The sequence below is a fragment of the Electrona antarctica genome (assembly GCF_951216825.1).
Source record: "Electrona antarctica genome assembly, chromosome: 17".
Taxonomy (NCBI): Eukaryota; Metazoa; Chordata; class Actinopteri; order Myctophiformes; family Myctophidae; genus Electrona; species Electrona antarctica.
Window position 1 is genome coordinate 20,494,433 of NC_136798.1, and position 16,949 is coordinate 20,511,381.

Consider the following 16,949-nt stretch of genomic DNA (forward strand, 5'->3'; position numbering starts at 1 on the left):
TATAATAGAGACTGAACTGGCGCGAAGCTCCGCCCCCCCAGCTATTCATGTCAGTGGAAGTTGCTCAGTGGCGTTTTGAAGCACCCGGAAGACTGCCGGAAGTCCCTCCCAGGACCTCAACTTTGAGGTCCTGAGTGACGTAGGGCAACCGAGCGCTCAACGTTAAAGCCCAGCTGCACGGGGTTTCCCGGTCATGAATCCACGGGTCCGCCTGTAGTCCCTCCTCCTACCACTAGGACCCAGAGCTTCAACGTTGGAAAGTCTGCCTGCACCCTTGATGGGACCCGGCAACTACTGGCGAATGGCGATAGCAGGCAAAGAGGCGATAGTCGAAAAGCTGGTGGAGGAATGTCGTTCAAAAACATGGAAATATTGTATGTTATCTTGTGACAACATCGTCCGACGATAGCCGATCAAATGTATGTGTTGCTTTGTTTACCCTCCACATGGAACCATACCATTGAAATTTAGGTTACTAGTTCTACACATTCATCATCAGCGTCATTTACGGTACTCATTTTACATGCGCTTCAAAGCGAGGACATATGCCAACTAGGAGATTTTTTATCACCCAGAGTCGCCGCTGTTCGCCCGCTGTTAAAACACAGTTAGGTGCTGTAGCTGGAAATCTGTCACAATAGTAAAATAAAATAATATGCGATGTATCTGTTTTAACCTAATGACCTCCAGAAGCCATAATTATCAGAATTATTTTGTTTCTAAATGGCTGTAAATTAGCACTTTGGTCGATGACAGTCGTTTTTAAATGTGATTTATAAATAAAGTTTAATTTGATTTGATAACTCCAACAGTCACAGACAAGTACACAATTCTGTGTAAATAGAAAGGTTTTTCTATTTTGTGTTTTGCAAACCGTTCTGGCACTCCAAATTGAAATGATTCTCAGCTCTTATTATAACTTAGAGTAAACCAAGGTTGTCATTATCTGCTCTCTTCATTTCAATGGAGGCACAGCTATGGGCTAAGAAAATGGAAACAAATAAATGTCTTGCAGTCTTTCAATAGCACTCCTTTTATTATTGATGATGCAGGAATAGCCAAAACAGTTCCATTTATTAAATTATTATTTAAAAAAAACATTTTAAAATAGTGAAAATAGCTCACAAAGTGTTGCATCTACTTTTGCGCTAAACTCTTGTATGATGAAATAGGGAATAGAGGCTACTGTATGCGCGTGACATCATCGTAACCGGAAGTTATGTGGGAACGCCCCAATGTGGGGTGTATACCACCCGATTCTAAATTGCATTACGTTGTGTTGCGTTATTGAAAACACATGCTTCCAAACTCAACTGAGTTGAACGTTGTTTAATGCAATCAGATAGGACTTTTCTGTTTGGATGTATTGGCTGTCAAGGCCAGAAAGTGTTATTGTTTGTCATTTATTTTTTGCTACACATGACCGTTGAGGGATTTCCAACGGGCGAATGCTCCATCCTGCTCAATGTTTTGCTCGATCAGTGGTTTTCCACCAGTGGTCCTTGAGGTGATCTGCATTACTTAATTTACAAGAAGTCTACACAATTAGAGAATGTAAAATAATTGTTATTTTGATTGTTTGCCTGTTATGTCTCCTAATCGTACCAACATCAACACAGCATGGAATTGTGGACAACATCTTATCCAACAAAATATTCTTTAGTTTTTGGTCTGAGAAGCTAAATCTCATCAAATGATGGTCCGTGGCTCAAATGCTGAATACATAATGGGCCTTGGTGTGAGAAGGGTTGAAAACCACTGGTCCCTTTTTTTTTTTTTTTTTTTACTATTTTGAAAAATATTTTTGAATAGTTCAAATAGCCTATCTACAAGCTCACGTGTCACGTGTTCCAGAAAACTGTGCTTTTCTTTGTTGAGACAGGGGGTATAGGCACCGGGGCCGAGGGGGATCGCACCGGGCTCAGGCACAATGCAATCATCCCATTTCTGCCTTTCAGGGGGATTAAACCCATTATACCACCGCTAGCCATGGAATTACTAATGCATTCTGGGACAGAAAGGTCAGGTGCCGGGTTCCAAACCTCTGAGATCAGACAAACAGAGTCATTCCATGGCATGGCAGAAATGCAGCGTTGGTTGTGGAGATTAAGTCTGCTCGGGTGCCACGCATATACTTGCATGTTGTACATCGGTGTTAAAGGTGACAAGTCTAATCAGGCTTTCTAACGATATAAAGTACAAATTATTATTGAAAGGGAGAAATAATCTACCGCCGCCCTGAAGGGATAGCGGCTTGACGTTAAGGCTTGGTAATGCTTGAGTAATGCTTCACACTTTCAAGTCCCATTAAGCATCACTGTGCTGAATTTAGGTAAATTGATGAGGCCCCACAGCACGCTTATGACTCACATCACATTAAGCATAAAAGCTGAACAGCACTAACTGATTTATACGCCAAATGCTCCTGTGAACTGTTATGTATTAATTTACCATCTGTCTGCAAGCTATAACTACATGCATCTGGAGTTGGCTCCGATAGGGAATAAGACGAGTTATCTGCTATGAAGATATGTATCTGCTGGAGTTGGCTTCGATAGGGAATAAGACGAGTCTCTGCTATGAAGATATGCATCTGGAGTTGGCTCCGATAGGGAATAAGACAAGTTATCTGCTATAAAAATGGTGCATTTATATAGCGCCTTTATCAAAGGTGCTTTACATAGATTGTGCATTACATTCACCCATTCACACACACATTCATACACCGATGGCGGCAGAAACCATGCAAGGCACCAACCAGCACATCAGGAGCAATTAGGGGTTCAGTGTCTTGCTCAAGGACACTTCGACACTAACTCTGGGGGAGCCTGGGATTGAACTGGCAACCTTGCGGTTGCCATCCAGTCACTCTACCCCTGAGCCACCGCCGCCCCTATGAAGATATGTATCTGCTGGAGTTGGCTTCGATAGGGAATAAGACGAGTCTCTGCTATGAAGATATGTATCTGGAGTTGGCTTCGATAGGGAATAAGACGAGTCTCTACTATGAAGATATGTATCTGGAGTTGGCTTCGATAGGGAATAAGACGAGTCTCTGCTATGAATCTCTCTGCTGGAATAAGAAGTCTCTCTCAGGTGATGATAAGGTGGTATGAAAGTAGTACTGGTTCATGTTGTTGACGATTGTCTGAACTCAATACCATTTTATTTAGCCTATTCTGAGAAATAATTTACTATTCTGCCTCAACGTCAACCACCAGCAAGGTGCATGTAAAGAGTCAGGACAACTGGAGGGAAAACATTTGAACACAGTAGCATTGTATAGACAGACAACTTCATTTGGAAGCCACAAGCAACTGGTTCTCAACGTGGGCTGCAGGCCAGGGACACCCAGGGGTCCGGGGAGGACCCTTAAGGGTCTGTAAGTTAAATGTGGAATAATGCATGTCTAACGGAAATTACTCGAAATTAAAAAGGTTGAGAATCATTGCAATTAGGGATGGGACAATAATCACTATTATCGTGATACAAAAAACACAATAATTGTATCACAGAGATATTAATTTGTTGTGACTAGTTGACCCTAGTCATAAACAAAATTACATTTTATTCAAAAGACTATGACTAAACTACATCAACTACATGCACTGATCCCATAACTGGTCCCCATGCGACCCCTGCTTCTGGATCAAATGCAGAGAAGTAGCCCGGGGGACCGACTTCTAAAAGGACGGGTCAAATGCAGAGAAGTAATGAAGCCAGGGGGACCGACTTCTAAAAGGACGGGTCAAATGCAGAGAAGTAATGTAGCCCGGGGGACCGACTTCTAAAAGGACGGGTCAAATGCAGAGAAGTAATGTAGCCAGGGGGACCATCTACAAATAACCTTTTACTGGGGCAGTGCTTCAAACCTTTTCCTTTAAAGAAAGACACCCCATGACTCTGGCTAGAGGAGCTCTAGGACAGAGCAGAATAAGGACGTAAGACACTGACTCAGATGTTTGTACAAATATTAGTAATTTGTAAACACAGATAGGTAATTTATTTATTTCACCAATAGTTCTGCCCTGGCCTTTGGCCTTTGTGACAAAAAAACAAACACGAAAGGCCAAAAGTTGACTTGCCCCTAAAAAGATGAAATTCCAGGCCTGCTTTTACTCACTCAAGTAGGCAGTTATTAATGCAGGAACTTTACTTTACTTAACAGAATATTTATAGATTGTGGTATTGCTAATCTGAGTATTTCTTCCCTCCGCTGCTCATGAAAGGGCAGCCAAGGCCAGTCTACTGCTGACATAATAGCTGCTGTGTCACAGCCATACTTGGAGAATGGGGAACTCACGCGGGAACGTGGGTGGCTGCTGGCGACGAGTCGGTGTGTCATGAGAAGTGACAGGCGGTGGCACAGATAATCTGAGACCTTGTATATTTCTTTAACACACAGTGACAAAGGGAAGACATTCATTGTCTGCCTTCTCTGTCAATGACAGCGCCAACGTGACAGATGCAGATCAATCGGGAACGAGCTGCCCTTCCGTCCATGAATTGCACAAGAGAGAGAGGGGGGGGGGGGGTGTGTGTGGTCAGAGCTCAACTTTTTCCAGTAGTGTTTCCACTACTGGAAAAAGTTGAGCTCTGAGTACTCAAATGTTTTACTTAAGTATGTAGAAATACTTCGTTACGAGTAAAAAGACAAAATGTACTTTACTTAAAAAGTACAAACGTATTGGTATCAAAATGCAATTAGTCACCAACTTGGTAGCCCTAACCGCGACGAAGCTCTATCACAGTATCGAATGCCAGAACACACAATTTCTGAACAGTTTCTTTCTACCCGGTGTCGAGGAATTCTGCAGTAATTGACAAGGCAATATGAGGCAAGACAATATTCTAGGTGGTGATGCGGCTATGCTTAAACTCACATGATCAGTCGTGGTCAGAGTCTCATGCAGATCATAATTATACTAGCTGATACAAGGACAGGCTGTAACAGAAACCATAGCTATCAAACTATCTCAGCTTCTTCATATCATAAATAATGTATTATATACGTACGTAGTGATGGCACAATATAACGCTTAGATAAACAACCATAATAACAATATGGTATCATGTATAATTCTTCCTCGCCGGCTGCCACCAGACTGTTGAATAAGGCATGAACAGTGCCTGACAGAGGTGATTTGTGGCCTTTCCACGCAGCACAAATTGGTCTTTGAAACAGCAGCTTAAAGAGACTTTTTACCTGTTGCTCCTTTCTTTCACCTGCATACCCGTATGATGCGAACGGTTTTTAAAAGAACATGCACATGCTATAGTGTTCTTATGTCACGTAGAGCTGCTTTTATACAGACTGTGCGTTATATTAAATATGTTAATTTGTTTAAATTTAACCTATTTTGTATCTCTTTCCCTCTGCACTCCCTCACAGTCTACCTCTGTCCTCTCTCTTCCGCTTAACTTTTTCGATCCAGCGCTGAGCCTACACTGGTATCTGTGTGTGTCTTTAAGCCATTCATCAGCTTCCCTCTCATATTGCCACTGACCGTCCGTCCGTCACTCCGTTAACTGGAGTCACGCTGCCAGCCAGTGTGACAACAGATGGCACACTGTCCACGGTTAGGAGACAAGAGGCAGGTGGTGTTGCAGACAGAAAGTTCAGACAGAGAAACCAGGACACGAGCTCCGTTACTCCCATTAGTATATTATATGCCAAAGGAGGCAAACAATGGGATTTTATTAAAGCCCAGGGACGATCTGACACATATTGGACACGGACACGGACAGTCTGCCTTCCCACGTCTGTAGGTCGACAGGAAGTTAACATTTTTATAAAAAAAATAAAACAGTATGAGTTTTGGTGATGCTCTATATTGTCTGAATCAACTTTGTTTGTGTTCGTTTACGTACTAAAAGAGTGACTTTGAGAGCTGTTTCAGCGTACATTGTAAGTCAATGAGGAGCATATTTTGAATTATCAATTTCTAACTGGAGCAATTATTTTTGATTTCTTATCCACATTTGGAGTTGGCAAGGTAACTACACAACCCAAACCTCTACCAAAGTGGTCTTGCCCTTTAAGTGTTGTATTTAATGTGAAAAGGACACTTCAATTGACAAAGGCAAAAGCTGATTATGGAGTGTAGTGATGTGATAAAACTTAATTGGAAGAGATTGCTAATTAAACCTTTCTTCTCTTGATGATGTGGCTTATCGACCTCCCAGCTTGGGACCTTTACGTTGTTGTTTTTTAACCACTCACCTTGAATTTGTTCCCGACACTGATGAAGCTGAGTTTCCCGGCCTTCTGCTTGCCATCCCGGCTGTTGGTGAGGTTCTCAAAGAGCTCCCGGACAAATCGGTCCTTGGACTCACTGATCAAACACTCGAGGGACATGTGAAGGGCATCGTTGTTCTTCTCCACAAACTTAACCTAGAGAATGAGAACGACAGTGAACTTTATTTATAGCACTTTTCACACACAATGCAGTTCAAAGTGCCGTACAGTGCCAAAAAAGAATGAATTAATAAAAAACATTGGCTAAGTGCTGAACAATACAGTCAGTCCAAATAGCAGAGGAGTAATACATTAAAAAGAGAACACAAATGCAATTGCTCAATACAATAGAATCACCTCATAAGACACTCATTAAAAGCTAGGTTGAAGAGCTCGGTTTTCAATTGACGCTTAAAGATGTTGACTGCGCTTGCCTCCCTAATTCCTTGAGGTAATGTATTCCATAAATTAGGGGCATAATTGATGACTGCAGCATCACCAATTTCCCCCTGTGTTTTGACCGTAACTTAACCAGCAGCAGGGGAGTTAAGTACTGTAAATCTAGCTTTAAAAACAAAGAGAATGTTTTGTATCTACTCAACCAACTTGCATACTGTTTCATTGACCAATGCCTGTCTTAGGCTCTGATTGGCGTTCGGCTTGTGACGTCACACCTGGACCAAGTTGCGTGTCGTGCGTCAAACCTGGATTCAGTGAACGCATGTCTGAAGACCATTGTGGGAGCTATTAGTATTTTTGCTAATTCAGTATTTTTCTATATAATGATTTAATGCATTTATTATTTGTTTATTTTGCTTGGTTTGTATACAGTCATTATTTCAGTCTATTTGTGTTGCAGCTATATGCTTTTATTTTGAAGGTGATGGGCAGTTTTGGGGCACAGCTGAGGTTACTTAATTAATGAGCACACACAGTCAGTCAGCAGAGCACCAGGAGGGCATATGGTTTTTTACCAGCAGGTTAGGGATGAACCTGAACATTTTCCATCTTTTGCTGTCTGGACCAAAAAGCTGAAAATAAACACCACTAAACTTCGCTGCCTGTCTGACAATGGTCTCATTCCTACCTAAAAATAATTCTGTTCTGTCTGTTTGTGTATTTATTTTTGTGTTGGGCCGGGCCGGGCCGGACCAGTTAGGGCCTGGTCTTAATTTCCAGGCCCGTTGAGAACTCTAGAGTGGATACCAATCAAAGAACAATAAAGTCACCCTTAAAAAAAAATAAGTGTAAGGTTTTAGCGTACCGTCTCGTAGCAAACGGCTCCTGCAAAGTGTCTGACGATGAAGCCTTCATCGTCTCGCACATTCCTGTGGACCGCCAGCTTAGACTTCCTGGGTATCTGAGGTGTGCACGCGCACGCACACACACACACACACACACACACACACACACACACACACACACACACACACACACACACACACACACACACACACACACACACACACACACACACACACACACACACACACACACACACACACACACACACACACACACACACACACACACACACACACACACACACACAGCATTATTGACAGCCCATATGTTGTTTTCTAAGAAATACTACAATACTAATAATTAATACTATCATTCTGAGAACTATAATTCAGGAATATCAATAACGGCTTTGTTCATCAGGTTTGTATCCAACCGCCAGTTTTCCCAATCAATGTACCCAAGTACCAAGCTTGATTGAAAGCACATTGAGTCTTGCACATAAAATGGCCGATCAATAAACTCATAACATGTCACAGCGCTTTACTTTGCATTCTAAGCTTTCAGATCGGCAGTTTTGTGTGAGACTCAACCTAACGGCCAAATGATTAAAGGAACATTGTATCTGTCGTGATTATAAACAGATCGCAAGGACTTTTCTTCAATCAATCCTGAACATAAATAATTTATAATGAGCTCTTCTTTCACGCACATTTATTTCGTCGTGCAGCCTTAGATTGAAGGTTATAACTTAACACATTAAATTAAAATTAGTATTACGCTCAGCGCTTAGCACCATTGCCGTACATCTACGGCAACATTTTAGTCTTTGGCCGTGAGAGGAGAGCGAGCTCTGGGGCGTTCCAGTCTCTGACAGACACTCACGGTGAGGCGGAAGTGATTTTTGTGTTTGCTGTGGACCGTGTCGGTAAAGTGCTGGTCACTGGGCTGAGGTAGGCGGTTCTCTTCATCCAGAATGTCCAGGATGCCCACCACCTTGGACTCCACCAGGTCTGAGAGGAGAGGAGAGGAGAGGACCGTTAAAGGAGAATTCTATGCTAGAAGGCTTTCTTACCTTTCTTTGTAGTTGTTACGTCCCCACCAAAGAGGTCCAGGTGTTATTTTGTGCAAAAGCGCATTATTGGCCATTTCCCCTAATGTTATGTTACATGCCTTTATTTGCCATGTTTTAGCGCCTTCTACAGGCTGACAAGGGAATGTAACCTTATTTTCTGTGTCTTTGATTATTAGAGGTTACCTCAGGTCAATCAAGAGTGCATTAGCTGCACCTTTAGTACTAATCAAGGGTTAGTAAACCATACCTTGTCAGTTTAGAGGGGAAAAAAGGACTGCTCTGCATTCACACCCTCTACACACATCTACACTCACACTGACTGTGTTTGGACCTCACAGAAGCTTTGTTTGTGAGTACTTGTTGGTGTTTTGTGTATGTTTAACTTTGTAAAGAGACAATTCATGCAAGTTTATTTCATCATGCTTTGTTAGAGTAAAAACATTTGCAGCTTATTGATGTCAGATAAATGAATCTGTGTATTTGCATTGCTGTCTTAGTACATTGCATTTCATGTTTGTCAGATAAGATTTTGACATGCTTCTTTTTCTGTATTTACAGTTTCACACTTTTATTCTTTATTAAACGGACATTTATGAAGAAGACGAGTGTTTGTGCTATCTGGTGATGCGTACACATACACGTACTCAGGTTCCAGAATAGTGAAAAAACAGCATCTCAGCGGGGTCTACACGCCAGTCATCCTCGCTATCAAGAGAACTACTCTTCATTAGTCCTGCCAGCTCAACCCAAGCTACAAGATGGATGCTACTCCACGCACAGAGGAACAGCACACAGCTCCTGGAGCAAACGAGACACTTGTTACAAGGTCAGTAGCCAGCAAGTCAAGCTCACGCTCAAGCAAATCTTCAGCCACCGTGGCAGCAGCTAAAGCAAGGGCTAAAGTGTTGGCCGCACGTGCCCGCACAGCTTATGTTGAGCAAGCAAACAAACTCTTATTGGAAAAGGCTCGGATAGATGCTGATCTTAATAGCCTGAACCTAAACGAAGACATTGCAGCAGCAGAAGCGGAGGCTGAAGCTCTTGAGGAATTGGAGAGATCCTCCAGACGCTCCAGAGGCTCCAGATCATCAGACATCTCTTCACTTCCTTCCCAATCCGCACAAGAACGCACCAGTGAGTACGTTGAATGTCATTCTAAAGCATCCGCTGAACATAAAGTATTTTCAGAGAATAAACGTGATCATGTGCATCTTGAGCCTCAGCAACAAAATGCTGTGGTCGACAGTGCCCCTCAACAACACAGCTCTGTTGCATTCAACAGTGCCCCTCAACAACACAGCTCCGCTGCATTCAACAATGCCTCTCAACAACACAGCTCCGCTGCATTCAACAGTGCCCCTCAACAACACAGCTCCGCTGCATTCAACAGTGCCTCTCAACAACACAGCTCGACTGCATTCAACAGTGCCTCTCAACAACACAGCTCCGCTGCATTCAACAGTGCCACTCGGCAACACAGCTCTGCTGCAACCAACAGTGCTACTGCAGACTTTGCCCACAGTCGCTTCAACAGCACTCGACCACAAAGCTCACCTAGCCAGCAAGCGACGCCACTCTATTCCACTCACAATGAACAAGCTACTCATACTCACTCTGGCGACCATACAGGGTTTGCTGACATCGCTAAATTCCTTGCTCGACGTGAACTGCTGAGCTCCAGCCTCACCAAGTTTGACGACTGTCCTGAAGGTTACAGGGCGTGGAAGTCAAGCTTCTTGAACTCCCTTCAAGGAACAGGACTCACCAGCAGCGAAGAGCTCGATCTGCTAACTAAGTGGTTAGGCCCACAGTCGTCAGCACACGTCAAGAGGATTCGAGCCGTCCACGTCAACGACCCAGTTCTAGGCCTGAGAAAGGCATGGTCTCGTCTTCAGGAGTGTTACGGGTCACCAGAGATGGTTGAGAAGGCCTTCTTAGACAGAGTGGAGAGTTTTCCAAAGATCACTAATAAGGATCCCCAGAAGCTTAGAGAGCTTGGTGACCTGCTACAGGAGATAGCTTCAGCTGGGTACATTGGCAACCTACCAGGGCTGACGTACCTGGACACCGCTAAAGGCTTGAATCCCATTGTGGAGAAGTTGCCATTCTACCTTCAGGAAAAATGGATCTCAAAAGGAAGTGATTACAAGCTACACTATCATGCACAATTTCCACCTTTCACCTTCTTTGCAGACTTCGTTTCCAGAGAGGCCTACATCCGTAACGACCCAAGTTTCACTCTCTTTTCTTCAGCTGCTACATCTGTGAAACCAGACAACACAGCGAAGATGAGTAGCACCAGAAACCTAGTCACCTCGCACAAAACTGAGGTCTCTTCTACGTCTGGATCCGACACTTCAGAGACTCCCAGTGCTAGACCGGATGTCAATAAGCAATGCCCGATCCATAAAAGGCCTCACCCCCTCAAATACTGTAGAGGCTTCAGATCCATGGCCATCGAAGAACGCAAGGCGTTTCTCAAAGAAGCTGGCATATGTTTTAGATGTTGTTCTACAAGCAAACACGTCGCCAAAGACTGTAAATTCGCTGTCCAATGCAAAGAGTGCGGCAGTGACAAGCATATAACAGCTCTTCACCCTGGACCAGCTCCATGGAACGGCCAGACCCCTGAGTCAGAGAATGGCGGGGAGAAGGCTGAGCCTTCTCCTACTGTTAACTCCAAGTGTACAGAAGTCTGTGGAGAAAACAACACCCCACGCTCTTGCTCTAAAATATGCCTCATTACAGTGCATCCCAATGGACAACCAGAAAGGTCGGTGAGACTCTACGCTATTCTCGACGACCAGAGCAACCGGTCTCTCGTCAGATCGGAGTTCTTTGACCTCTTTGACCTCAAGGGCACAGATGCTCTCTACACACTCCGGACGTGTGCCGGTATCACTGAGATGTCTGGAAGGAGAGCCACGAGCTTCGTCGCACAACCTTTGGATGGAAGTCTCAGCATCAATCTCCCGACTCTCATAGAGTGCAACTACATCCCTGAAGACAGGTCGGAGATTCCTACTCCAGACATAGCAAAGCATCACACTCACCTCCAGTCCATTGCAAAGCACATTCCACCACTTGACCCAGAGGCTCAGATCTTACTCCTGCTTGGACGTGACGTCCTACAGGTCCACAAGGTGAGAGACCAACGCAATGGACCTAATAACGCGCCATATGCCCAACGCTTGGATCTTGGCTGGGTCATCGTTGGAGAAGCCTGTCTAGGCGCAGCTCACAAACCCAAGGATGCAAGTGTGTTCCGTACTCACATTCTCGAGAACGGACGTCACTCTTACTTCGCGCCCTGCACAAACCATCTCACTGTGAAAGAGAAGTTCACTGTGAACAATCAGAGGTCTCACAGTCCCCATGACTTGCAAAGCCCACGGCTCACTCATGTTCCTGCTCCATGTAGTGAAGATGACTCCTTAGGAAGTAATATCTTCCAACGTACAGAGGATGACAACAAGGTTGCTCTCTCTATCGAGGACAAGCAGTTCATCGCGCTAATGGATAGGGAGATGTTCATCGATGAAGGAAACAGCTGGGTCGCCCCACTCCCCTTCCGCACATCAAGATCACGTCTGCCTAATAACAGAGAGCAAGCTCTGGGTCGTTTTAACTCTCTTTGTCGTACCCTTGAAAGGAAGGCTGAGATGAAGCAACACTTCGTCGGCTTCATGCAACGGATCTTCGACCTAGAACATGCAGAGTTGGCTCCACCCTTGGCAGAGGGAGAAGAGTGCTGGTACCTCCCCTCATTCGGAGTGTATCACCCCCACAAACCAGGTCAAATCCGAGTCGTGTTTGACTCCAGCGCAAAACATCTTGGAGTGTCTCTCAATGATGTGTTGCTGACCGGACCCGATCTGAACAACAGTTTGCTGGGAGTTCTGATGCGCTTTAGACGCGAACAGATTGCTGTTACTGCGGACATTGAACAGATGTTCCATAGCTTCATCGTGAGGGAAGATCATAGGAACTTCCTCCGATTCTTATGGTTCAAGAACAACAACCCCATGGATGAAGTCGTCGAATACCGGATGCGTGTCCACGTATTTGGAAACAGCCCATCTCCGGCCGTAGCGACCTATGGCCTCAGGCAAGCTGCTCTACATGGAGAAGAGGAATTCGGCCATGCAGCAAAGGAGTTCATACATCGTGAATTCTATGTGGACGATGGTCTCACATCCCTGTCCTCCATATCGGAAATTGTCAGCCTACTCAAAGCAGCTCGAGGAATGCTAGCCATGTCCAACTTACGCCTCCACAAGATTGCATCAAACTGTCTTGCGGTCATGCAAGCATTTCCATCTTCTGAGTATGCAAAGGACTTGAAGGATCTCGACCTAGACAAAGAGCCTCCTCCGGTGCAGCGCAGTCTAGGCTTGAACTGGGACCTGAGCAAAGATACATTCACCTTCCGCGTCGCAAGCGATAAAAAGCCCTTTACACGCAGGGGTGTGCTTTCTACAGTGAACAGTTTGTTCGATCCACTTGGCCTAGTGGCGCCGATCTCCATTCAAGGAAAGTTAATTCTGAGAGAACTCACCCACGATACCATTGACTGGGATGAGCCCCTTCCAGCCAACAAGGAAGCAGAGTGGATTGCTTGGAGAGAGTCACTACGAGCCCTTGAACACTTTGAGACTTCTCGTTGCTACACAAGCACATCCGTCTCTAACGCCCAGCGCGTGGAGCTGCACGTCTTCTCAGACGCCTCTGTAAAAGCCATCGCCGCAGTTGCATATCTGAGGGTGTTCGATGACAGTGGCATCCACGTAGGATTTGTCATGGGAAAGGCCAAGCTGGCTCCTATGTCAGTCCATACCATCCCCCGGCTCGAGCTAGGAGCTGCCGTCCTAGCAGTTGAGATTGCAGAACTGGTGTCAAGAGAACTGGATGTCAAGCTAGACGACATAAGGTTTTACACTGACAGCAAAGTCGTATTGGGTTACATCCACAATGTTATCCGCAGGTTCTACGTGTATGTCAGTAACAGGGTAGAACGCATCAGGAGGTTCTCGAGCCCTGAACAATGGAACTACGTACCCACCAGCCTGAATCCGGCAGACATAGCTACCAGGTCTATATCTGCAGAACTGCTCTCGAGCACCACCTGGCTAACCGGACCCAAGTTCCTGCTGCAACCCACAAATGCTGTTGTCGTGGAAACCACGTATGCCCTCATGGACCCAGAGTCTGATACAGAAGTTCGTGCAAACCTCACGGCATGTACCGACACAAACCTGGGCTGTCAGCGATTTGAGAGGTTTTCAACATGGCAGTCTCTCATCAGAGCTATAGCCACTCTGATTCACGTTGCAGAGACCATCAAAGACAAGACTACAAACCAGAGTTCCACATGCAAAAGCTGGCATCAATGTTCCAAAGCTCACACACCAGACAATTTGCTAAAAGCAAAACAGATAATCATTCGATGCGCTCAAAGTGAGGCTTATAAGACAGAGATGTCTCGTCTGAAGCAAGGGATGGACATCCCGAAGAACAGTCCACTAAGGAAGCTGGATCCTGTCCTTGATGATGACGGACTCTTGAGAATCGGGGGCCGCCTTCGTCACTCAACTCTCACAGCCGAAGAGAAGCACCCTCTCATCGTCTTTGGTCGCAGTCACATCGGCACTCTACTCATCAACTACTATCATGAGAGAGTTCAGCACCAAGGCCGGGTCTTCACAGAGGGAGCCATACGCTTGGATGGCATCTGGATGGTTGGAGCCAAAAGATGCATCTCGACACTTCTGCACAAGTGTGTAGTATGTAACAAGCTCCGAGGTAGGACAGCCGAGCAAAAGATGGCCGACCTCCCACCAGATCGGCTAAGCACAGAACCGCCTTTCACCAACGTGGGCATTGATGTGTTTGGCCCGTGGAGCATCACTACTAGACGCACCCGCGGAGGAGCTGCCAACAGCAAACGATGGGCAGTGATTTTTACCTGCCTCAGCGTGCGCGCTGTTCACATAGAGCTCATTGAGGCCATGGACACATCAAGCTTCATAAATGCACTTCGGCGATTCATTGCCATCCGGGGTCCCGTGAAGCTGATCCGCTCTGACTGTGGCACGAATTTCAAGGGAGCCTGCAAAGAGCTGAAGGTACTCCTTCAAGATGACAAGGAGCCCAATGTCTCCAAGTTCCTCAGTGAAGAAGGTTGCACATGGATCTTCAATCCACCCCATTCATCCCATATGGGTGGCGTGTGGGAGAGGATGATTGGGGTCTCCAGGAGGATTCTAGATTCCATGCTCTCTCAGGTTCAAACGTCTCACCTAAACCACGAGGTACTGTCCACTCTCATGGCAGAGGTTTCTGCCATAATTAACGCCAGGCCTCTGACAACCATCTCCACAGATGCGAATGCTCCATCTCTTCTTACTCCGAACATGATCCTTACTCAGAAGGTTTGCAGTCCTCCTCCTCCAGGGTGTTTTGTCGATGCCGATCTACACCGCCAACAATGGAGAAGGGTCCAACACTTGGCCAACACCTTTTGGGAGAGGTGGAGGCGCGAGTACCTCTGTACACTACAGGAACGTTCTAAGTGGCAGAAGAGCCAACCCAACATCAAAGAAGGAGATTTAGTGCTTCTTCGTGACAGTCAGGTTGAGAGAAACCATTGGCCCATGGCTTTAGTCACAAAAGTCTTCCCTGGAAACGACGGAAAGGTCCGGAAGTTGGAGCTCAAGGTCACAAGAGGAGGGACCCCCAAGACTTTCCTCCGCCCCATTACTGAGATTGTGATGCTCTTGTCTCCTTAAGATTACATAGACTGTGTATGTGATTTTTGTCTTTAATAGTGGTATTGCATTCAATCCCAGACGGGGAGTGTTATGTTACATGCCTTTATTTGCCATGTTTTAGTGCCTTCTACAGGCTGACAAGGGAATGTAACCTTATTTTCTGTGTCTTTGATTATTAGAGGTTACCTCAGGTCAATCAAGAGTGCATTAGCTGCACCTTTAGTACTAATCAAGGGTTAGTAAACCATACCTTGTCAGTTTAGAGGGGAAAAAAGGACTGCTCTGCATTCACACCCTCTACACACATCTACACTCACACTGACTGTGTTTGGACCTCACAGAAGCTTTGTTTGTGAGTACTTGTTGGTGTTTTGTGTATGTTTAACTTTGTAAAGAGACAATTCATGCAAGTTTATTTCATCATGCTTTGTTAGAGTAAAAACATTTGCAGCTTATTGATGTCAGATAAATGAATCTGTGTATTTGCATTGCTGTCTTAGTACATTGCATTTCATGTTTGTCAGATAAGATTTTGACATGCTTCTTTTTCTGTATTTACAGTTTCACACTTTTATTCTTTATTAAACGGACATTTATGAAGAAGACGAGTGTTTGTGCTATCTGGTGATGCGTACACATACACGTACTCAGGTTCCAGAATACCTAATATAAGCCTGCAATGAATTTAATTGAATTGCATTGAAATGATCGGGGCATTGGGGTGTTGTGCTAATTCGCTTATTTCCATCACTCAAAAATCTATTTGTTTTGAAAAGGGAAAAGGGACAAGACCAATGGCACCCGACTGTATATATCCTCTCTTCATAATGTAAATAGTATCCCAAGCGGCCCACTTTACTACTTATTTCGATGGAAATAAGCGAATTAGCACAAAAACCCAACCCCCATTGAGGGCTTATATTAGGGGAAATAGCCAATAATGCACGTTTGCACAAAATAACACCTGGACCTCTTTGGTGGGGACGTAACAACTACAAATAAAGGTAAGAAAGACTTCTAGCATGGAATTCTCCTTTAACCCATTAAGATCTTAGACCAGGTTCTACAAATGTATTCTAAACCATGACAGTTCTCTAAAAATGTTGTTTCTGTCAGTTGTTCTCAAACGATTTCATGTCAAGGAGCCGCCATCTGCTCGTCATTTCCGTTCCCGAAAATATATCTTTAAATATCTTTTTAACATTATTTTATTTTTTAGTTTCCATTTCTAGCAGCAAGCTATATATGATTTTGATTTATATTCAGATAAATGTGTGTGTCTGAACGACTGTAAAGACAAAAAAGAAGTGGTGCCTCAGTGACAAAAACATTTGTCCTTCATCATTTCAGTTCATCATTTATATTATATATGAAATGGTAGCAGGTGGAGCTTATAAGGATGTACTCTCATTAACGCTGAAAGCTGATTAGCATGTGAAGCAGAGCATGCATGATGCTATACACACCGCATCATTTATTTAGATTGTTCTTGACCCAACAACATTCACTGCATGCAACTTCAAAATATTGGATATTTTGAAGTTGCATGCAGTGAATGTTCGATCTCACCGCTCGCTCTAGGGCCCAGAAGCAGAAGGGGAATTTGGTTGTTAAAAATGTATTG

General features: G+C 44.6%; 1 protein-coding gene across 7 annotated transcripts in view; it reads right to left on the reverse strand.

Annotated features, from left to right (window-relative positions):
- Positions 1 to 16,949, reverse strand: part of myo6a (myosin VIa) — a 177,254-nt gene that overhangs the window by 62,324 nt on the left and 97,981 nt on the right. For all 7 annotated transcript variants that reach the window (XM_079525507.1, XM_079525506.1, XM_079525505.1 and 4 more), the window contains exons 16-18: positions 8,366 to 8,493; positions 7,503 to 7,598; positions 6,224 to 6,394 (exon numbers count right to left, since the gene is read on the reverse strand). In XM_079525507.1, coding sequence (XP_079381633.1) covers positions 6,224 to 6,394; positions 7,503 to 7,598; positions 8,366 to 8,493 — 395 coding nt within the window. The remainder of the gene's footprint in view (positions 1 to 6,223; positions 6,395 to 7,502; positions 7,599 to 8,365; positions 8,494 to 16,949) is intronic.